Below are 23,004 nucleotides of genomic sequence, written 5' to 3' on the forward strand. Positions count from 1 at the left end.
TCACAAAATCAGGAGAAGAGTCACGCAGACACACGCGGGGGCAGAAGCCTTTTTTTTTTTTTTTTTTTTTAAGATTTGATTGGTTAGAACTGCTGTCAGTCAGATAAGAGTCCTGTAGCAACTAAAAAACACAAACTAATGCTTTAAATTAGTGGCTGTTTTTTTCATTTTAGTTAATTTATAAAATATATGCGTATAGTTTATAATAACTATAATATATATTTCCTCGCTACCACTATGAGCAGGAGGTCGCCGGTTCGAACCCCAGCTCATGCAGCTTTGCCATCAAGCTGCCGGCGTTAGAGGGAGCAAAATTGGCCCTGCTCCCTCTGGGTGGGTAGATGGCGCTCTTTCCCCACATCACTCCTATGGTGATGTCTGCAGCACAGGGCGTCTGTGAGCTGATGTACCAGAGCCGAGCCGCTGTGCTTTCCTCCAAGCGCGCTGGCTGCTTGGCAATGCTGCATCAGCAGCAGCTCGAAAAGAAGCGGTGGCTGACTTCACATGTATCAGAGGAAGCATGTGTTAGTCTTCACCCTCCTGGTGTGTTGAGGTATCACTAGTGATAGGGGGAGTCCTAATGAATGGGTTGGGTAATTGGCCGTGTAAATTGGGGAGAAAATGGGAAAAATTAGAAAAAAAAAAAAAAAAAAAAAAAAAAAAAAAAAAAAAAATATATATATATATATATATATATATATATATATATATATATATATATATATATATATATATATATTTCCTGATTAAATATAATGTAATGATTTACATGCACTCTGAAGGGTTAGAAGGGCCTCACTGCACACCACTATTGCGCAATTAAGACCTTCTCCATCCCACCCCACCCTGTTTCACAATATACACACTACTAATGAATTTATAATCATTACTGCCATTAACTCCAGTCTGCAGGCTATTCCACCGCTTCACTGCTGTTATATTACATTTACTAAAGAGGAAAACACACAGAACACACAATGTACATTCATACACACTCAAACGATTTTACCATGAATTTTACAATAAAGCAGTTTGTACTAACTTGTCTTTCCAGTGGTGATGCCCGTAGTGTCCACATATGTCCTCAATACCAGTCAACAGGTGATCCAAAAACTAGAGACACAAACAGAGAAAAACAACTATAGTTAATATATATATATATAGTACATATACATAGTACTGTGCAAAACTTTTAGGCACCGAAGTAAATTACACTCATCCATTTATCTTAATCAGCAATAGGAGTGTTTTTACCTTAAAAAAGCACCACATATGATTTGAACAGATACATATAAACATACATATAGTAAAACGTAAAAAGGATTTTTTTTCTCAATTTTAACTAAGTATAAGTGTTATATCCTGTGAGTCAAGCTAAAGAACAAAGTGTAGTTTCTCCAGATTTCTCCTGGATGCTCCTCAGCCAGCATGTGTATATTATGTTCAGTTCCGTCAGCAGCTCACCTGATTTACCAATTTATTTACCAAACCAGGTGTTGATTAATAGGATAAGAACTGGAAATAAACTCTATTAAACTCAGATGAGGAGGAGAGATTAGGAAATGTTTTAAGGAAAACAGGGCTGTAAAAGCTGTAGCTGCTTTTTGTAAAACTGCTGTTTGTATTTATTGTAATGCTAAATTAGTGTTTTACTGAGCTTATAAACACTTACTGCACAGATAAGAAGCTTTTTCTTTACTGAAATTCCCACAGGTTCCCCATATTCCCGTATATTATCTTATACTGTTGCTATTTTCTTCTGTGCTGATTTAAAATGTGTGTTTCTGCATTGGCTATTTCATTTATGCAATGATAAAAACATGTAAAATCATTCTTTTGTTTTGTTTCTGTTCAAATAAAATGTAAATTTTGGCATTTTCTCCCTAATTTTCTACTTAAATCATCCAAATAAGCAAACAGCACAGGGTCAGATCTGCTCTGATACAGTCAGACACTGCAGTGCTGTTAGAAAACACAGACCATATCTAAAAGCAGCCAGAAGATGGCGCACAAACACCTGCAATAGCACAACCGGAACAGTGAAGCACAGTGTCCTCCCTGACCCTGATCCAGCAGGGAACCGGGGAACACAGGCAAGCACAGTCATGCTGCTGCGCAGAGGCAGCTGATTCCTCCACGCAGGATTCAGCAGGAACACAGTGCCTGACTGAGCTGATCTCTGATCAGTGAACAGCCGAGAAAGAGAGAGAGAGAGAGAGAGAGAGAGAGAGAGAGGGAAAAGAAAGGGAACAGTACACTGCTTACCTGGGTGTGGATCTCCTCGTTAATGGAGCGCTTGGTCTCCTGTTTCTTCTTAACAGCCAGCAGGTCAACCAGCGGCCGGATGGTCATCCCCTACAACACAAACACAGCAAATAATTCAATTAAAAGAGAGATAAAATAGAGTTTTACATGAAAAAATAAAAAAATAACATCATAATTCAGTTAGACAGCAAGTTATTTGGTCAGAAAGTCAGTCTATACGTAGGCCAAGGAGCAAATTCATCATTCAGCAAGCAAATAAACAAATACGTTAATAGAGAAGACAGTAAGGTAATCAGTAAGTATTTTTAATCTTCAAAAATTTTAGTAATTCAAAGTTTACGGCCAATAAAAACCCAAAAATCCAGAAAGACAATATTATATAAGACCAATTGGTACTTTTGGTAGTGTGGGCAGTGTGCCAAGTCCTGCTGGAAAATGAAATCCACATCTCTATAAAAGTTGTCAGTAGCAGAGGGAAGCATGAAGTGCTGTAAGATTTTGTGGGAAAACAAAACTGCACTGACTTTAGACTTGATAATAAAACACAGTGGATCAACACCAGCAGATGACATGTCTCTACAAACCATCACTGATCATCAGTAAATTTTACATTTCATTTGTAAATCAAGGGAGCAGAGTCTGGAGGAAGAGTGGAGAGACACACAGTCCAAACTGCTCGAGGTCTAGTGTGAAGTTTCCACCAATCAGTGATGGTTTGGAGAGACATGTCATCTGCTGGTGTTGATCCACTGTGTTTTATTATCAAGTCTAAAGTCAAATAGATAAAAAGGCAAATACAGTCAGTTAGTCAGTTAGTAAGGCCCATTTAATCCCATTTTATTTGCATGTTCATGTCTAGGTAGGGTGTCCTGATTCTTGTTAGGGTGGAGGGGTAGTTTAGGGGAATTATTGAGGCTTTCAAACAGATTTTTCAGAGAAAAACTCAAAACAGAGAGCTATGAGAATAACTGGCAAGATGGTAAAAATTATGATAACCACTATATTAACATAGTTTAATGTGTAGTTTAAATGTTTCACGACCCTTTTCTTCATAACAAGCATTAAAAGAAACACAAACTGCAGACAGACGACAGAGGCTGCAGCATTTAAGGTGGCCACCCCATTACAGTGAAATTAAGGAATGGACAATTAAGCAATAACACACTCGAGGTTCGTGCTATAACGCCTAATATTTCACTGCAGTGCCAATATTACACATTATAGCACAAGTGTATTATTGTGATTATACCACAGTTCCATTTTCGCTGTTTATTAAAAAAAGATTTTGAGTTAAAGAGGAGGATAAAATATGTTCTGTTTGGTTATAAAAAGTCTGTTAAGAGTTAAAATAGATCAATTGCTGCTCTGTTTGTAGCTGTGCTGTTTGGTTTGTAAGTGCTGCATCGTTGCTAGTTTACCTGTATGCGGCGGAGTAATACATGGAGAGCTTCGGTTACAGTGCATTACCGGCTGATAACGTCCCTCATAGAACACCTCTCAGCCAATCACATCGCAGGGTCGGAACTAACTGTGGTATAATTATAATTAATAACTGTAAATCTTCAGCGCAGGTGGAGTGACACCCTGCCACTTCCTCCCAGCCCTGCCAGCAGCTCATCCTTTATCTGAGCCACAAGCCACCAAAGAAACCCACAAATTTGAGTATTTTCCTTCTTAAAAACGATGAAAACCACTATATTAACATAGTTTAATGTGTAGTTTAAATGTTTTATGGCCATTTTCAGTAACTAGTTAGTTAGCTAACTTCCCCGTTCCACCTTAAGTCACAATAGATGGCAGAGGCTGCAGCATTTAAGGTGGAATGGGAAAATAAAATAAAAGTAAAAGCTAGTAAAAGCTAATTTTAGCTCCTTATCACAGTGGAACTAAGGACAATTAAGCAATAATACACTCGAGGTTCGTGCTAGAACGTGTAATATTGGTGTATTATTGCAATCATACCACAGTTTCATTATCACTGTTTATTGAAAGATTTTGAGTTAAAGAGAAGGATAAAATATGATCTGTTTGGTTAAAAAATAGTTCCAGTGCTGCTCTGTTTGTAGCTGCGCTTTTTTGATTTTGATGGCTGATGACAAATAAATACGTTAAATTAGTATGCAACACATCTATCCCACTGTTCATAATTGATAAAAGACCATAAAACTCACTGTTTCACTAAAGTTTTCTGAAAAATGCTGATTTCAAAAGATTGCTTACATTATAAGGTCGGGTCGGGTTCGGGCAGACAATCTAAGCTCAATAACTGGTGCGACTTTAAGCAGAGAAATACATTCATTATAAGAGGTATCCACAAACATTTGGACATATAGTGCAAACTATAGCAATTCCCTTACAGCAAGGGTCGGTAAAAAAATCGATTAATAAATAAATAAATAAAATGCTTCTCTGGTGAGCTTTTGTTTACATTCCTACCCCGTCTCTCTCTCTCTCTCTCTCTCTCTCTCGGCGTGACTTTAGTTTCTACCTGTTCTCGTTTTTCTGCCCGTTCTCAAACTCCCTATTTCCTTATAAGGGTGTTTTTTCCCAGCCGTGTCCCAATTCACTAGCCGGGACCGCAACCCTTATGAGACTGGTTTGATCCCACGTGAGGAGCGGTGTGTTTATTTATTTATTTATTTATTTTTACCTTTCTTCTTGGGTTTACCTGCTTTGTGATCAACTGTTCTAACAATTGGGTTAAACAACCCTCTGAGCTGGAGAGCCACTAGTCTGTAGCACTCCATCCCATTACACTTCATGGTACCACTTTAAAATAAGTCTACCTTTATAAAGGGTTTATAAATGGTTTACATTTAGTTTATTAACGGTTAATAATTAGGTTGCAAATGCCTTATAAATCATTAATAATCAGTTATAACACATATGTAGAAAGGGACACAATATAGATGGATGTTGGTTCACTATTTGGCAAACAACAGTTCATAGTTGCTTTTTCTACGTATGTGTTATAACTGATTATTAATTATTTTAAGGCATTTACCACCTAATTAGTAACCATTAATATAAACAAAACTGTAAACCATTTATAAACACTTTATAAAGGTAGTCTTATTTTAATTAGTGGTACCCACTTCATTTTCCAGAACATTTTTTCTTTTTTTTGTGACTGAGCTAGAAAGTATTGTATTGTGCATTGTGTATTATCTTAACCCGAGTGATAGAATAATTAATTTTAATGCTACATTCATACACTTCATTAACTTCAGAGTGCAGAGGTTTAATGTGGAGATTAGACGCATGATGCAGGTTAGTGTGTTGGTGCTGTAGCACTGAGCCGTGACCCCTGAGTTACGCCTGAGCTCACTGTAAACACCCTGATGTGTACAACCCCAACACTCACTGTAACAACTTCTATCTGAATATCTGTAGCAAACTGCAACAACCTCACAGCTACAGGTGCTGGTCAACGAATTAGAATAATTTGAAATAGTGCAATCATGAAATTCTTTGAATGCATTTTTTGTGCAGAAAGCAAATCAGGTGTTCACCGCACCTGTCCTACTCGTTAGACTAATCACAGAACTCCTTACCTGGAAAAAAATTTGCTCAGCTGAGCTTTCCAAAAGGCCCATTTAGGCCATTTAACTTTGACACTGTTGTTTTATTGAATTAGAATAATGGAGAAACCGTTTCATTGAATTAGAATAAATGCTGGAATTTTTGTTTTCTGTGAAGAGTGTTCACTGTGCAGTATAAAGTCAGGGTTGAGTAGAATTTCTAAGTTGTAAAATCAATCATGGGTAAGCAGCACGACCTCTCAACCGGAATAGTGGCTCAAATTCAAGCCCTTCGCCAACAAGGCTTGACCCAAACTAAAATTGCTGAGCAGCTCGGCATCAGCCAGTCTTCCGTCTGCAAAGCTCTCAAGAAAAACTGCAGCAAGCGCACCAACTGTTCCGGCGTTCGAAAAACTTCTGCTCGCGACAACAAGCAGCTGAGAAAGATCGCAGTCAGCAACCGGTTCAAGTCCACTTCCGAGCTCACCGACTTGTGGAACAAGCAGACCGGCGCTGACGTCTCCAGATCAACCACTTACCGTCGTCTGCGCAAACTCGGCTTCAAATCTCGCATTCCAGCAGTGAAACCGATGCTTACCCTGTTTTTCCCACTATAAGTTGCACCTAAAATCCTTTAATTTTCCCAAAAATCATCAGTGTTCCTTATGTATGAATTCTACCAGTCAGGTATTAAGGAGCAGTAAAGCCACTCTGCTAAAGTACAGAGTTACACAGGAGTTTCAGTTTAGTTTCTCCAGCACTAAGACTTAAGACTGGAGCAGTATTAGCATTAGCCGCTAACCACGCTAAGCGCTAGCTCTTTTGAATGTTCATATGTGAGTATTTTCAGCCTGTAGCCTGCTGTTAACCCCAGCTAGCAGTGCTGGAGCAGCATTAGCATTGCATGCTAATCACGCTAAGTGCTAGCTTTTTCGCCGTTCAGACGTGTGTATTATCTGCCTGTAGTCTGTGGTAAGGGAAGAACTGCTAGCTAATAGCGCCCTGGCTTACAGGAACACTCAGAACTACTCAGTGTAACGTTAGCCTTAGTGGTTAGCATTAGCCGCTAACCACAGCGTAGCCTTAGTGGAAATCTCCAATCTAAGCTTACTGTAAATAAAAGGAAGCGCTTTACTCACCCAAATGAACACCTTTTATCCAGCTAACATCCAGCGTCTGTTTGACTCTTTTTAAGAATTACAGTTTTGTTTACTTAACTTAGCTTTGCTGAATTAGAAGGAAAACATGGCGACACCCCTGTTCCTTACTAGTGTCGCATGATGCATTTTATAATCCGGTTTGCCTTATAGTGCAAAAAATATGGAAACTTAGTTTCTTTTATTTTTCCATTCCACCTTAAATGCTGCAGTCTCTGCCATCTGTTGCACTGGAAAGTTATCTAGCTATCTACTGAAATGAATTACTAGCAATGTTTTTTATGCATATAATGAAGAACATGTTAATGTAGCATCGAAACTACACTGTTTCCCCTTCTGAAGTCTCCATTGCATTGGCCAGAAGAACTCCCGCGAAAAGCTTCCCGACACCCCAGTTTTTAGAGTGAATATATTAGGATAAGCAGGGATGGTGGTTCCAGCACACTGGTACCATTAAACACAATATTTTATCCATATTCTTCTCCACTCAGAAATGCCTTTGCTTTCAGTTTAATACAGAAATAATACAGAAATAATACAGACTGCCACTTTATTTCCAACTAAAATCAGTCTTGTCTTCTAAACTGACCTTAAAGTATTTTTATTCAGCAGTGCCAACACAGCTGGAGCTAAATCTGGAGCACTGGAGTATGCCTGCATGAATCATTCACAAGCTGATTTTTGAAAGAAAAGTGAATATTTCACGTTGCCCACACTGTGCGTCTCATGAATCAAACGTAAGAAGCTTTTCACTGTGGCTGAACGCCAGATTTCTGCTGCAATTACATCAGTTCATGCAGAACCAAAGCTGGCAATAATCAGACTCCACGCCAGTCATCATCCTGAGCTTAAACCAAGCATAAAATTGCACAGGATGAGCAATTCGAATACACTCTATTGCCAAAAGTGATTTGCTCATCTGATTCTCATGCCATTCTTAATCCAAAGGGTTTAATATGATGTCGGCCCACCTTTTGCAGCTATAAGAGCTTCAACTTTTCTGGAACGGCTTTCCACAAGGTTTAGGAGTGTGTTTATGGGACTATTTGACCATTTTTTTCAGAAGCTCATTTGCGAGGTCTGACACTGATTAATCTTATTTACTCTTTACTTTGTTTTATTTTAGTTCATATCTAAGTTCTTTATTTGCTTTTTATTTCCTCCCTTTTTATTATTATTATTATTATTATTATTATTAATAGTTTAGAAATTTTGCTTTTTAACTTTTTTAGATTTTCTTTTTTTATTATTACTATTTTTATTATTACTTATATTTTTTTAGTTCATTTATGCTTTTTTGTATTTTTATTGTATTATGTAATAGTAAGTTTTAGCTTAATTTGAATCATTTTTTGTTGTATTAATCTTATCTTATTTTAAGTTTACACTTAGCATAATTCAGATGGGGTATTAAATACTTCCGGCCGATACAGCGTACAGTCTAAATTAGGGGTGCATGATACATTGCAAATGTTTTTTTTTTTTTTGTTTTTTTTTGGCGATATATATCGCGATATTAAACAGGTTTCATTCAATTTTTTAACCAATAAATTTCCATGATTTTTTCATGACTTTTTCATGTCTTCAAGGCTATTTTTTATGACCATACAATTTAAAACATCAGTGCAGACATGGACAATAAAACCAAAAGTCAACTAAAACTAGATTCAAAACTGATTATAGTAGATCTAAAATAAATCAGATGAAATATTGACACACAATATTTAATAATAAAGTGTGTGTCAGATCCTGAGATCTCCATTGTGTAGGGCTAAATTACTGAATTAACTCTGAGCTGATGTATTTGTGGCTCAAAAGTTTTCATGACTTTTCCAAAACTTTCTGGGTATTTAAATTTTTTCAAAACTTATCCATACCTGGAAATTACTATTCTTAAATTCCATGACTTTTCCAGGTTTTTCATGACCTGTTCACAGCTACAGCAGCTTCAACACTTCTGGGAAGGCTTTCTACAAGGTTTAGGAGTGTGTTTATGGGAATATTCCATTGACAGTATATATGAACTGGACCAAGCCATCCCACTGATTTCAACGGAGCCAGGTGAGGTCAATCGTGTCACTTCCTGATCGGCTTCTCGTGGGGTGTTAACCGGGAAAGTGAGAGATTGCGCAGGCGCCAGCGTGACGCCAATCTTCCGCGTGCCGTGCAAACAACCGTACTGTTCATAAGAGCTGCACAGAACTATTTACTCCACAGTGAGAAAAGCTCCATTCCGTCCCAGAATGGGGCTTTTATTCAATAAACAGCAGATAAAAACTAGAATTACTGATATCCAATATCAGTCCACGGATTTACTGAGGAATATTCATAGTTTTTCTATATAACAAGCATTTAGAAACTCTGTAATAATAATAATAATAATAATAGTGTAATATAAACTATAGTTTTATCTATACATTATAATTCTCATAGTCTATCTTACTTCTATTTACTACTATCCTACTATCTACAACGTATTATTAATGATAGTAGTAGTATTATATTTGCATAATAAGAGATTACTTTGACCCTGTTCCACGGCAATCGGCTCCGTACTTTTGAATTATAAGGAGCAACTTCTCCGAACATTACAGCACGGTATTTTGGGTCGCCTTTTTTTCATGTCATCGTTAGCAAAGTAGAATAAAAACTTTATTTTCTAAAGCTATGAACAGATTATTAATCTTATGGATCAAATTACAGAATATCCGTTCTTTGTAAAAAAGAACATGGTCCGTGTCATAATCGAAAACGGCTCGGAAATACATTTATTATTGGTTCAAAGACACCCCGAAATGAATGGAAGTGAATGGACAGCTCCGCTCAAATGATCTCTCATCCCTCAGCAGCACACTTCCGGTGGCACGTTTTGGAAGGGAAAAGCTGGGGGCCTGGAATATTCTTCCAGAAGCGCATTTGCAAGGTCAGACACTGATCTGAGGGTTAAGGTCAGTCAAGTTCTTCCACACCAAACGTCCCTAAAATGTTCCGCAAAGTTGGGAGCATAAAATTGTCCAAAATCTCTCACACCTTTCTAAGTTGTGAGGTGTTATCTTGTGAGTGAGATTGAATACTGGCGTTTGTGCTCATAGCAAGGCGACAGACGTGAATTATATACAGTTGGGTGCCAAACAGCTGGGACTTGAGTCCTTTAATATCCTTCCTGGACTAAAACAGCCAAATTCATTACTTTAAAACTGGTTTAACCTTACCTGCACAAAGACGGTGAAGAAGATGACCGTGATGATGGCTGTGAGGAACATTTTCCTCATGGGGAAGTGGTCCGTGTCCAGCAGGTATCCCAGCGAGAAGGCGATCGCTCCTCGCAGGCCTCCGTAGGCGATGATGAACTGGTCCTTGGTGGTGAGTTTCACAATGCGGAATTTGTTGATCAAGTATGTCAAACTTATCACCCCTGTAAAACAGGAACAAGAAGTTCTGTGGTGAATTCAAGCTCTCCAATCTCTACGTATTCACATGAGAACGCGAAAATCAAATTATCTAAAAACACGTACATGAGCATCCCAATCAGGAATTACATTAACCTTGTTTCTACACTTTTTTTTTTTTTTACATTTTCACCTCTATTCTTTAATACTCAGGACCCAACAGGATACAAAACCACCACAGAACAGTTATTATTATTATTATAATTAGTGTGGTGGACCATTTAACTAATAAATAAACATATATAGTGTGTTTTGGAAGTAGTGCAAAATGAAAAAGTTGCGCTACTTCAATATTTGCATCCCTACCCTCTACCTCACTCTACATCCAGCCTGGTTTGTTATTAGCACAAGTTAACATTGTGATAAGCTTCCTCTGTTGATTCATGCTGGTAATACAGTTTGAGTTTACCATTGATTTGTGTCTATTGTAAAGAATCACATTTCCATAATGATTAATTTTTTTAAAGATTAATCATGCAGTCCTTCCAGCTATGCATTTTCATTTTTTTTTACATTTTATTTCAATTTTATTTTCTGTCAATTTTAGCTAGGCTTGCCCATTCAGCTGCCACTCAGCTGTATATTCCCCATCACTATGATACCAGAACACAAAGAGGGGGGAAGACTAGCACATGCATCCTCTGATACATCTGAAGTCAGACTCCACATCTCGAAGGAAAGCGAAACGACTCAGTTCAGATACATCAGCTCACAGACGCAGCCTTGTGCTGATCCACATCACCCTAGGAGTGAAGAGGGGAAAAAGCACCATCTATTTTACCCACCCAAAGAGAGCAAGATTTACTGTGCTCTCTCATAGCTCTGGCAACTGATGGCAAGCTGCATGACCAGGATTCGAATCCGCGATCTCCCGATCCCCCAGCTGCACCCCCAGCCTTTGACATTTTGTGTCAATTGTAAGCGCTTAAAAACCACATTTTTTCTAAACACCACATTAAGAAACACTCACCCAGAACGCGAGCCACCATACAGAGGATGATGGTGGTGACAACGAAGGTCCAGTTCCACTTGTGGTCCCCGGCTACAGTAGACACGCCCAGGAAGATGAAGATGAGCGTCTCGCTCACGCTGCTCCACATCTTCAAGAAGTACTTGATGGTGGTGTGGGACTTGTGCGATATGTTGGCCTCCACGTAGGGTCGCATGACGGCACCGCATGCAATCAAACTGCAGAGAAGAATAAAGATAAGAGAAATGGAACTGACTTACACTACTGATCAAAGTCTGTATGTATGTAAAAAAAGACAATTTTAAGGAACATGTAATTGGTGTAATATCTTACACTGGAAAATGTATAAAATTTGGTCACTCTTGCACAAAAACTCTGTATATCCATCCATTTCTTATACCAGTTTTGAGTAAATTTTACATTTCATTTGTAAATCAAGGGAGCAGAGTCTGGAGGAAGAGTGGAGAGACACACAGTCCAAACTGCTCGAGGTCTAGTGTGAAGTTTCCACCAATCAGTGATGGTTTGGAGAGAGATGTCATCTGCTGGTGTTGATCCACTGTGTTACGACAACTTTTATGGAGATGCGGATTTCATTTTCCAGCAGGACTTGGCACACTTGCCACACTGCCAGAAATGTACCAATTGTTTTCATATAATATTACAATTTTCTGAGACACTGATTTTTGGGTTTTTATTGGCTGTAAGCCATTATCATCAGCAATAAAAAAATAAAGGCTTAAAATAGAACATCTATATAAAATATAAGTTTCAAATTTTGAACAAAATTACTGAAATAACTTAACTTTTCGACGATTTTCTAATTTCTTGAGATGCACCTATATGTTCTTAAGTGTCAACCAAGAGCTATTGTGAAAGTCATATTGGTCATTTTGATCAAAGAGCGCAATACAATTGATGGTCAAAACACTTACAGTAACCTACAAAGTCTTTAAACCACGGTTTCATGGATACTTTGTAATAGTGTACAATTTAGGAATGCACTATTGTAGCACAATTGGGCTGATGTGGAAACTACACATGTATGCATCTGCTAAGAGACACTAGACACACCAGTATAACTATGACATAAAAAACTGCTTAAGACTATACATTTTAAAGTAGCATGACCAGTGTTGGCCAATTATAGTAGCATGGCCAGAGTCAATTGGTCATTTTCCAGGATACAATCAGCATTATTGCAGTATTGGTTTGCAATATTGGCTAAATACTAGGAGTGGGCGATATGGCCCTAAAATAATATTGCAATATTAGTATTTTTGATAACTATACTCTTGGTGATATGACAAAACACTGAATTAAGAAAAAAAATATTTTAAGAATACACCACTGCAACAAAATAAAATGTACATTTTATTATTGCATATGATATGATATGGCACATCCCTAACTGAGATATTAAAAAATACAAGAATTTTATCAGATTTATAACAGACGTCAATGATCCAGAAAGTCAGGGTACTAATAATAATGCACTCTATATATCTCCATATATCCAGGATTAAAGTCAAATAAATGATGATACTGGACTGATATAATCTCTATAGTCTCTAGTAGATATACAGTATATAATGGGAAATGAGAACAGTGTGAATTCTTCTTTTTGCTAAAAAGTAGTACCCTGATGTGATAATTAGGCGTGGGTGATACAACATGATATTTCAGGGTTAAATATTGTTCACAATTTTCCTAAAAACTGTTGGTGATATTAATGTATACGATACAATATGACACACCAATACTATTTACTATATACACTATACACAGAATGTAAAATAGGTCTTACAACTTTTACAAGCTGTGTGTAGGGGGCGTGGCCTTAGTGACTTTTTTTTTATGTGTACCATTATGTCTCTAGCTGCTGGTAGTCATGGTCTCTAATCTGAAAGTCTGCTAGAACTGGGCCAACAATCACATCTGGTATAAAAAAAAACGTACAATGTTCTTCTCTCGCTTTATCAACACTTCAATCTTCACAGAAGAGGAAGCACTTCTTCACTGGCTCAGACTGAACAGACTGTGCTCTGCAGCAGCAGCTTCAGCAGATCGATGTACCTGTCAGGACTGTCTCTCTCTCTCTCTCTCTCTGCCAGCAGTCTTCTGCATATATCTGTCTGTCTGTCTGTAAAGAGCTACTAACTTATGATCCCACCAGTAGTTCTGTCTCTCTGTTCTTTTAGTATTGTCTGTCATTCTTTTCAGTACCGTCTGTCTATCAGTCTGTTCTTTTAGTAGTGTCTGTGTCAGTCTGTTCCTTCAGTAATCTATCAGTCTATTCTTTCAGTACCGTGTTTGTTCTTTCAGTACTGTCGGTCTGTTCTTTTAGTATTATGTCTGTTTTATCAGTTCTGTCGGTCTGTTTTTTCAGTACTGTTTGTCTGTCGGTCTGTTCTTTTAGTATTATGTCTGTTCTTTCAGTTCTGTCGGTCTGTTTTTTCAGTACTGTTTGTCTGTCAGCCTATTCTTTCAGTACTGTTTTTCTCTCAGTCTGTTCTTTTAGCATTATGTCTGTTCTTTCAGTACTGTGTCTGTCAGTCTGTTCTTTCAGTTCTGTCAGTCTGTTCTTTCAGTACTGTTTGTCTGTCAGTCTGTTCTTTTAGCATTATGTCTGTTCTTTCAGTACTGTGTCTGTCAGTCTGTTCTTTCAGTTCTGTCAGTCTGTTCTTTCAGTACTGTTTGTCTGTCAGTCTGTTCTTTTAGCATTATGTCTGTTTTTTCAGTACTGTTTGTCTCTCAGTCTGTTCTTTCAGTACTGTGTCTGTTGGTCTGTTCTTTTAGTACCGTGTAGTGTCTGTGTCCTATATTTTAGTACTGTCTGTCTGTCGGTCTGTTCTTTTAGTACCGTGTCTGCGTCTATTTTTTCTGTACTGTCTGTTCCTTCAGTACTATCTCTCCGTTCTTTTAGTATCGTCTGTCCAATCATTCAGTGCTGTCTGTCTGTTCTTTCAATAGTGTCAGTCTGTGTCTGTTCTTTCAGCACTATGTCTGTCTACATCTGTTCTTTCAATACTGTGTCTTTCTGCGTCTGTACTGTCAGTACTGTGTCTGTCTGTGTCTGTTCCTTCAGAACTGTCGATCTGTTCTTTCTGTACTGTGTCTGTTCTTTCAGTACTGTGTCTGTTCTTTCAGTACTGTGTCTGTTCTTTCAGTACTGTGTCTGTTCTTTCAGTACTGTCTGTCTGCATCTGTTCTGCTGTGATTATATATGTTCTACATGTTACAGTATGTTACACATCTCTGCACCTTATCTTCACCTTACACTTTATTATACCGTATGTCACTGTCTTTAAATTGTCTCGTCTTTTGTATTTATTGTATTTATTGTTATTTAGTGTTATAATTTTATAATTTTATGTTGCACTGTCGTCACTCCTGCACTTTATGTTGTCTATTGCTTGTTGTTCTATGTTGCACCATGGTTCCGGAGGAACGTAATTTCATTACACTGTGTACCTGTACTCAGATGTAATGACAATAAAAGCCTCTTGATTTGAATTGACTTGACTTCTTTCAATACTGTCTGTTTTTTTCATTAGTACATAAAAAAACAGACACAGAAAGACAGGCTCTGTGTCTGTCTGTTGGTCTGTTCTTTCAGTACTGCGTCTGTCTGTAGAAAGCTCCTAACTCATGCTGCTGTGGCGGTGAGCGACAGTACTGTCAGCATGCTTGGGTGAAGGCCAGGGTGCAGTAAATCCACAGGCATTTTCACACCCTGCAGCTGTACATCAGGTGGCCGGGTGCATGTGCCCTCTCCACCACGCTGTGGTAGATCTCTGATACTGGAGTTTATAATTCTTCATGCCCTCAAATTTTCTCACCAATGTCACCACCTACCCAGAATGCAAACTATGAAAACCCCCTACGGCCTGTTTACAGTAACATATGCTGAAGGTCACATGGTAGCAGCAGGCCTTCAGCCCTTTTAAAACAATAAAATAACAAAATAACAGCTTGAGACACGTTTCTCCAGATTTCACTCGGTTGTGTTGACACAACTGCTTAAATGCTGCTTCCTTCGTGAAAAAGGAAGAACAGAAAAGAGAAATAGTTGCAGAAATAGTTGCACCCAGAAGGAAGTGCCGATTGCACTTCTATTCAGAAGAAAGATAAAGAAAAAAGGAACCAGTAACAATAAACAATTCAACATTTAGACTGATATAAGCAACTTTTGGTCATATTAATTGAGCAACACATACAGAAGAAGTGTGTCTGATGTTTCAGCATGAAAAGAGTTGTAGAGATCCATAAACCCAATCAACAGAGAATTTTAGCCATCTGTAAGCTTAAAGCACTTTTCTGCCCATCCATTTGTCCAGCTATCCACCCAGCAATCTACCCATCCATCCACCCACCCACCCAACAATCCCCCCCTTCATCCACCCAGCCATTCGCCCCTTCATCTGCCTAACCATTCACCAATCTATCCTCCCTGCCATTCACCCATCCATCCGCACATCCATTCGCCCAGCCATTCTCCCCTCCATCCGCCCACACCTTTGGCAAGCCATCTGCCCCGCCATCCACGCATTCATTCGCCCAGCCATCCACACATCCTCTCTGCCATCTGCCTCCATCTGCCCAGCCACTCGCCCATCCATTTGCCCCTCCATCCTCCCAGCCATTCGCCATTTCATCAACCTAGACATCCGCCCAGCCATTCGCCCATCTATCCTCCCTGCCATCTACCCAGCAATCCACCCTTCCATCCACCCAACCATTCACCCTTCCATTCTCCCATTTATTCTCCATTTATTCGCTTTTCATCCGCCCTGCCATTCAGCTATCCATAGACCCTGCTATTTGCCCCTCCATCCACCAATCCATTCACACATCCATCCTCACACCCATCCATCAAAACAAGTCCTTTTTGAATATACTGTAATGTGGTAGTAGCCATATCTGTGCTGTGGTACTCACGCCATGATGCCAGACAGGTGGAACACTTCAGCTGAGAGATAAGCCAAGTAGCTGTAGACGAAGACGAACAGCGGCTCGATGACGCGAGTGTGAGCAGTAAATCGAGAGGTGAATGCTGACAACACGCCATAGATCGCGCCCACCATCACACCGCCAAGCGCCACCACCAGAAAACTCACGATCCCCAGGAACACGTCCGTGACAGTCACTGCACCCGCACCAGCATACTCCTCAAACAGGTGATACAGCACCTGCAGAACCAGAGAAACACATTCAGGCCCAATCCAATTTCACCACTTAGCCCTACCCCTCTGTTTACCTCTATAGGGGTGGGGGGTCCTGATTCTTTTTAGGCTGGAAGGGTAGTTTAGCAGAACTTTTGGGGCAACATGTTCTTTAAAACAAAAATTTTATAGATTCACACGCAAAACAGAGGGCTATTAGAATCACTGGTGAGACAAGACAGCAAAGAAATCCATACATTTGCGTATTTTCCTTTTAAAAAATTACAATAAACACTAGATATTTTACCATTGCTTAGAGTGAAGTTTCAATGTTTGTCAATTTTCTTCATAACAACTATAAAAAAAAATGCTAGTAGTTCGCCTGAACAGCTAGCTAGCTAGATAACTTTCCCATTCCACCTCAAATGGTGCTACAGACACCAAATGCTGCAGAATTTAAAGTAGAAAAAGAAAAATTAATGAAGTCTAATAAAAAAGCTAATTTCAGCTCCCAATTACAGAGGAATTAAGGATGGACAATGGACAATAATAATATATTGCTGCACCATATGCCTCCTTTCTGAAAACATACAATAAACCCTAAAGTGAACTAGTTAATCAGCAGCAGCTAGATTGCTGAACTTTAACGCTGCTACAGCTATATCTGTATCGGGTGCTTAAAGGGTTGTTCCAATTCTTAACAGGGAAGGATTTCACCACTTCCCCTGTAACTCTGTACAATAGGGAAAGGGTTACACTGAAGTGAGCAAGACTGTCACCATGTTTTCCTTCTAATAGAAAAGCTGCGGGAAGAGCCTACGTAAACAAAACTGTTATTCCTAAAAAATATATATTTTAAAGTCAAACAAGCGCTGGATGTTAATCTGCAAAGATTTCTCTCCTGAAAACTGTTTATTTGGGTGAGTTAAGTGCCACTGATTTTTTACAGTAAGCTTAGATTTCCAATATTTTGTTTAAGGATGAGTCTTCAGTTTAAGTTTCTCCAGCACTAAGGCTAGGTGCAGCAGCATTAGCATTAGCCACCAACCGCAGTATAAGTGGGACTAGGCCTGTCACAATAATTACATTATCGATTTATTGTACTGGAATAAATGGACATGACCTCAATTATATTTGTTATCGTGATTTTGTCTATTGTGTTTATTTGTATGTTTGTACACATATAAAACAATGAAGAGTGTTTCAGCACGCAATAACAGATCAATGCTTCAATAACTGAAACCCCATACACACAGTGTGGACTGCAATAGGTGAGGAAAAAATATTAATTTACAATATATATATATATATATATATATATATATATATATATATATATTTAAAGGGTATAAATTATTTTTTGTTATGATCTTCTTGTATCATTATATCAGTGACAGCAAATGGTTTTAAAATGACAATGTCTATTATTGCAATAATTTCTGGGACAATATATCGGGCACAAAAAATTCCTATCGTGACATGCCTAAGCGGGATATAAATGCCACTAGACTGAGGAAACCTGAGGGCTCCGGTATCCCAGGGCGCTATCAGTTAGCAGTTCGACCCACATAGCTTGTGAATAGCCTCTGAATGATGAAAGAGCTAGCGCTGAGGTAAGCGGCTAATGCTAAAGCTGCTGCACCTAGCCTTAGTGCTTGAGAAGTGCCTAATACCAGACTGATAGATTTCATACATAAGGTGTCGATTTTTGTGAAAATTAAAGGACTTTAAGTCCACCTTATAGTCTGAAAAATACTTATTTATAATATTTTATTCAGTGTACTACAGGACAAAGCAGAGACCCCCATGGATCACTCACCACAGTCACAGCATCGTTCAGCAGGGACTCCCCAAAGACCAGGATATGAAGCAGCTCATTGATGTGAATTTCTTCAAACACGGCCAGAACCGCCACCGGGTCCACCGCTGATATGATGGCTCCGAACAGCAAGCAGGGCAGCAGGCCCACCGTGGACAGTGTGCCCTCTATCTGGCACACGCCGTACAACAGCCCGCCAATAAAGAAGGAGTTCCACAGAGTGCCCACCACCGCAAAGATCAGAATAGTGCCCAGGTTCTCGGTGAAGGGCCTTATGGGTAAGAAATAGCCAGCGTCCAGGATGATGGGCGGTAGAAGGTAGAGGAAGAAGAGGTCAGACTTCAGTATGGGTGGGGTCTCTCCCACCAGTTTGAAGATTCCCCCCATCAGCAGCCCGACTACAATCAGAAGACAGCTCTCGGGGACGATGGAGGACAAACGTGGTATGAGGTGGAACCCTAAGGAAGAGACAAGAAGAGATTTAGAGAAAAAACCAAACCTTAAACAACTCTAGAGCATCTCACACAAGTCTAACTCATTGAGATTTTTTGCTCAGGTCAGATCTTGGTGGTTCACATTCATAAATGTAAGGGATAAACTGATATATCGGAAAAAAAGGTCACACACTCTATTATTTGGATGAACCACCTTTATTTTGATTGCAGCACGTAATCACTGTGGCATTGTTTCAAAAAGCTTCTGCAATGTTACAATCCAGTGCTGCATTAATTTTTTACCAAGATCTTACAGCATTAATGAGGGTAGAGTCTGACTAGAGCTGGGCGATATGGCCTAAAGAAAAGAAAAAAAAAAAATCTGATTTTTGATTTTAATCGATTTTTTACCCACTACTAAAAATCAAACTACAGATGATAAAGAAATGTTAAAAACAAGTTTTATTTATTTTGTTTTCACTTAAATTTCCATTTTGTGGAAAAAGTGCAACCAGAAACAAGCAAAAAACAATTGTAAACAGTGAGAAGATCTAGTAACTTTTAGAAAGCTTTCTCCAACATAGTTTAGGTACACAATGCATCCTCAAACTTACAAAAAACAAATGCCCTTTTTGATAAAACTGACAAAAAAGAAAACAAGTACAATTTAATATGCTATTAAGTGAAGACTTTTTCCCCATTGAGTTGCAAAACAAAGCTTTTAAATAAGTGCCAGTGTTCTATACAATAAAAACACATCGCCCTTAACTGTAAATTCAAATTAGAGGTTAGATCGGGCCCAAAAAAAAATCGACCCGACCTAGCCCGAGCCCGTGCACATTCTGCCCGAGCCCGACCCAACCCGAAACATGAACTGTCATTATGAGCCCAAGCCCGACCCGATCCATAAACTGTCATTTTGAGCCCGACCCGATCCGACGCATAAACTGTCATTATGAGCCCGAGCCGATCTGATCCATAAACTGTCATTATGAGCCCGAGCCCGTCCCAACCCGAACCATAAACTGTCATTATGAGCCCGAGCCCGAACCGATCTGATCCATAAACTGTCATTATGAGCCTAAGCCCGACCCGATCTGATCCATAAACTGTCATTATGAGCCCGAGCCCGTCCCAACCCGAACCATAAACTGTCATGACAGCAAAATATGATCAGAATCATGTTAATTAACATAGAAGTAACATAGAAGCATAGAACTATTATTTAATTAAAATCATTTTTAAGAACAGCTACACACAGTGCTGCAGGTCAAACGTGGAGGAGTTCACGTGCGAGAGAGAGAGAGGGAGAGACAAAGAGAGAGAGAGAGAGAGAGAGAGAGAGAGAGATTTGCGTGTATGAGCTACTCACAGGTAAAGGTTCTCTTTTATCTCCTCGTGGTCATATTCTAGTCCCACACATAATTCTGCAGCTCCCTCAGTGTTTTCTGTCGTATTTTGCGGCTAGCGCGAGCGCTTACAACTAACACCGCGGACTGCGAGGTGTCGCCGCGCTTGTGCCGAATTCGCTGCTGAATCAGACTCCCGCTTTGCGCTTATAAATATATTAGTTTAGTTTTACTTTCAGTTTTCGTTATTTTCGTTATTTTATTTAAAAATAAAAATGTAATTAAAAAACAGATGCCTACATCTCAGACTATTTTCTGGAGCCCGACCCGACCCGGCCCGAGGAATGTGGTGGGAAATCTCAGGTCGGGTTCGGGCAGAGAATCTAAGCTCTAATTCAAATTAATCTATAAAATCGATTAATAAATCTGTTACGTGGTAATGTAATGTGAACGTGACCTTTTTGTTGATAGAAAAGGTTTTATATGATGAGATAAGATTCCTAAAACATCTGCACAGAAATGTACGTAAATAAAAAAGTGACGGAGTAAAAAAAAAGTAAGATAAGAATAAAGAGAAACGACAGAGAAAAGAAGAGTGAGAGACGGAGAGAAGGAAAGGGGGAAATGGACAGATGAGACAGCAGTAGAGCGTAGGCAGTAATTACAGATCTGTCAGATCCTTTATTCCCATCTGAGTTTTAGTGAGCGAAGCAGCCGCGCTCCTCGGCCGGAGACGCAGGCGGACGCGCAGGCGCGGGAGACGCGGGGGCGCGCTCATTAAACTCCGTCAGCGCGGACTCCGCACAGCGCTACCCAGCATTCACATGGCCAACCTCCGCTCGCTAGGCAACAAAATGGATGAACTTTCTCTTCTGAACCGGACCAACAAGGACTTTTCTCTCTCCGCGGCGCTGTGCTTCACCGAGACCTGGCTCATCGAGGCCACCCCGGACAGCGCGCTGCAGCTCGCCGGCTTTCACCTCTACAGAGCGGACCGCGACCGAGAGACGTCGGGCAAAGTCAAAGGCGGTGGGATCTGTTTTTACATCAACCGCGGCTGGTGTACAGACGTCACTGTGCTCCTAAAAACCTGCAGTCCTGATCTGGAGTCTGTGCTCATCAACTGTAAACCGTTCTATTGCCCGCGTGAGTTCTCCTCCGTGGTGCTCGTGGGAGTTTACATACCACCAAGCGCGTGCGTGCGCGAGGCACTGCGCGCTCTCACTGACCAGATCACCAGCGCCGAGCACAAACACACAGACTCTGTTTTCATCATTTTAGGGGACTTCAACAGAGCGAGACTCACCAGTGAGCTGCCCAAATACAGACAGCATGTGACCTGCCCCACCAGGGAGAGGAATATCCTCGATCACTGCTACACTGTACTAAAGGGTGCATATCGCTCTGTTCCCCGAGCTGCTCTGGGCCTATCTGACCACTCTATGGTCCATCTTCTCCCAACCTACAGACAGAAGCTCAAGCGGGCCAAGCCTGAGGTCAGTACTGTGAAGAAGTGGACCAGTGAGGCAAAAGAGAGGCTTCAGGACTGCATGGAGTCAACAGACTGGTGTGTGTTTGATGATGCTACAAGCAGCCTGGACGAATACACTGACACAGTGACATCCTACATCAGCTTCTGTGAGGACATCTGTGTTCCAACCAGGACTCGCATCAGATACAACAATGACAAGCCCTGGTTCAACGCCAAACTGAAGCAGCTGCGCCGGTCTAAAGAGGAAGCTTTTAGGAGTGGGGACCGGGCGCTCTACAACAAGGCTAGGAACACACTGAACAGAGAGATCAGAGCTGCTAAGAAGAGCTACTCCACCAAGCTGAGCAGACTGATGTCCACAAACGAGCCATCAGCCGTCTGGAGATGCCTGCACAGTCTCTCAGGCTACAAAAGTACCCCCCACCAGACAATGGGGGGTCGTCAACTGGCTGAAGACCTTAACAGCTTCTACTGTAGGTTTGAAAAGCCCACCCCCACCCAACCTGATAGCACCCATTCACACCCTTCTGTCTCTCAGCCACCCATCCAGCCTGCCCTGAAGATCTGTGAAGAAGACGTGCACCGACTCTTCAAAAAACAAAGAGTGAGGAAGGCACCAGGCCCAGACGGAGTGTCACCCTCCTGTCTGAGGAACTGTGCAGACCAGCTTGCTCCTGTCTTCACAAAGATCTTCAATAAATCACTGGAGCTGTGTGTCGTACCGTCGTGCTTCAAACGCTCCACAATAATACCCATCCCCAAAAAGCTTCACATCACAGGACTGAACGACTACAGACCCGTCGCACTGACCTCTGTGGTCATGAAATCCTTCGAGAGGCTGGTACTCACTCACTTGAAGGAGATCACCAACCCCCAGCTAGACCCCCAGCAGTTTGCTTATCGAGCCAACAGGTCGGTGGACGATGCAGTGAACATGGGTCTTCATCACATCCTCCAGCACCTCGACCGTCCTAGCACATACGCAAGAGTTCTGTTCTTGGACTTCAGCTCTGCCTTCAATACGATCATCCCTGGACATCTACACACCAAACTGACCCGACTCAGCGTGCCAGCCTCCACCTGCCAGTGGATTACCAGCTTCCTCACTGGCAGAGAGCAGCAGGTGAGGCTGGGAAAGATCACCTCAGGAACCAGGACCATCAGCACAGGAGCTCCACAAGGTTGTGTTCTCTCCCCTCTGCTCTTCTCACTCTACACAAACGAGTGTACCTCCACAGACCCCTCAGTCAAAATCCTGAAGTTTGCAGACGATTTGACAGTCATTGGTCTGATCCGGGACAGTGATGAGTCTGCTTACAGACGGGTTGTTGAGCAGGTGGTGCTCTGGAGCAACTACAACAACCTGGAGCTGAACACAGCAAA

The 23,004-nt window shown here is 40.5% G+C and overlaps 1 protein-coding gene and 1 long non-coding RNA gene across 2 annotated transcripts in view; both read right to left on the reverse strand.

The window, feature by feature from the left end:
- Nucleotides 1–23,004, reverse strand: part of LOC125784409 (uncharacterized) — a 144,875-nt gene that overhangs the window by 25,887 nt on the left and 95,984 nt on the right. The window lies entirely within an intron of this gene.
- slc9a1a (solute carrier family 9 member A1a) overlaps nucleotides 1–23,004 on the reverse strand; it is an 87,495-nt gene that overhangs the window by 15,376 nt on the left and 49,115 nt on the right. Inside the window, exons 2-7 of the mRNA XM_022679862.2 lie at nucleotides 18,347–18,804; nucleotides 16,304–16,554; nucleotides 11,363–11,580; nucleotides 10,156–10,358; nucleotides 2,266–2,355; nucleotides 1,043–1,113 (exon numbers count right to left, since the gene is read on the reverse strand). Of these exons, the coding sequence (XP_022535583.2) occupies nucleotides 1,043–1,113; nucleotides 2,266–2,355; nucleotides 10,156–10,358; nucleotides 11,363–11,580; nucleotides 16,304–16,554; nucleotides 18,347–18,804 (1,291 nt within the window). The remainder of the gene's footprint in view (nucleotides 1–1,042; nucleotides 1,114–2,265; nucleotides 2,356–10,155; nucleotides 10,359–11,362; nucleotides 11,581–16,303; nucleotides 16,555–18,346; nucleotides 18,805–23,004) is intronic.

The sequence above is a fragment of the Astyanax mexicanus genome, chromosome 1 (assembly GCF_023375975.1).
Source record: "Astyanax mexicanus isolate ESR-SI-001 chromosome 1, AstMex3_surface, whole genome shotgun sequence".
Classification (NCBI taxonomy): Eukaryota; Metazoa; Chordata; class Actinopteri; order Characiformes; family Acestrorhamphidae; genus Astyanax; species Astyanax mexicanus.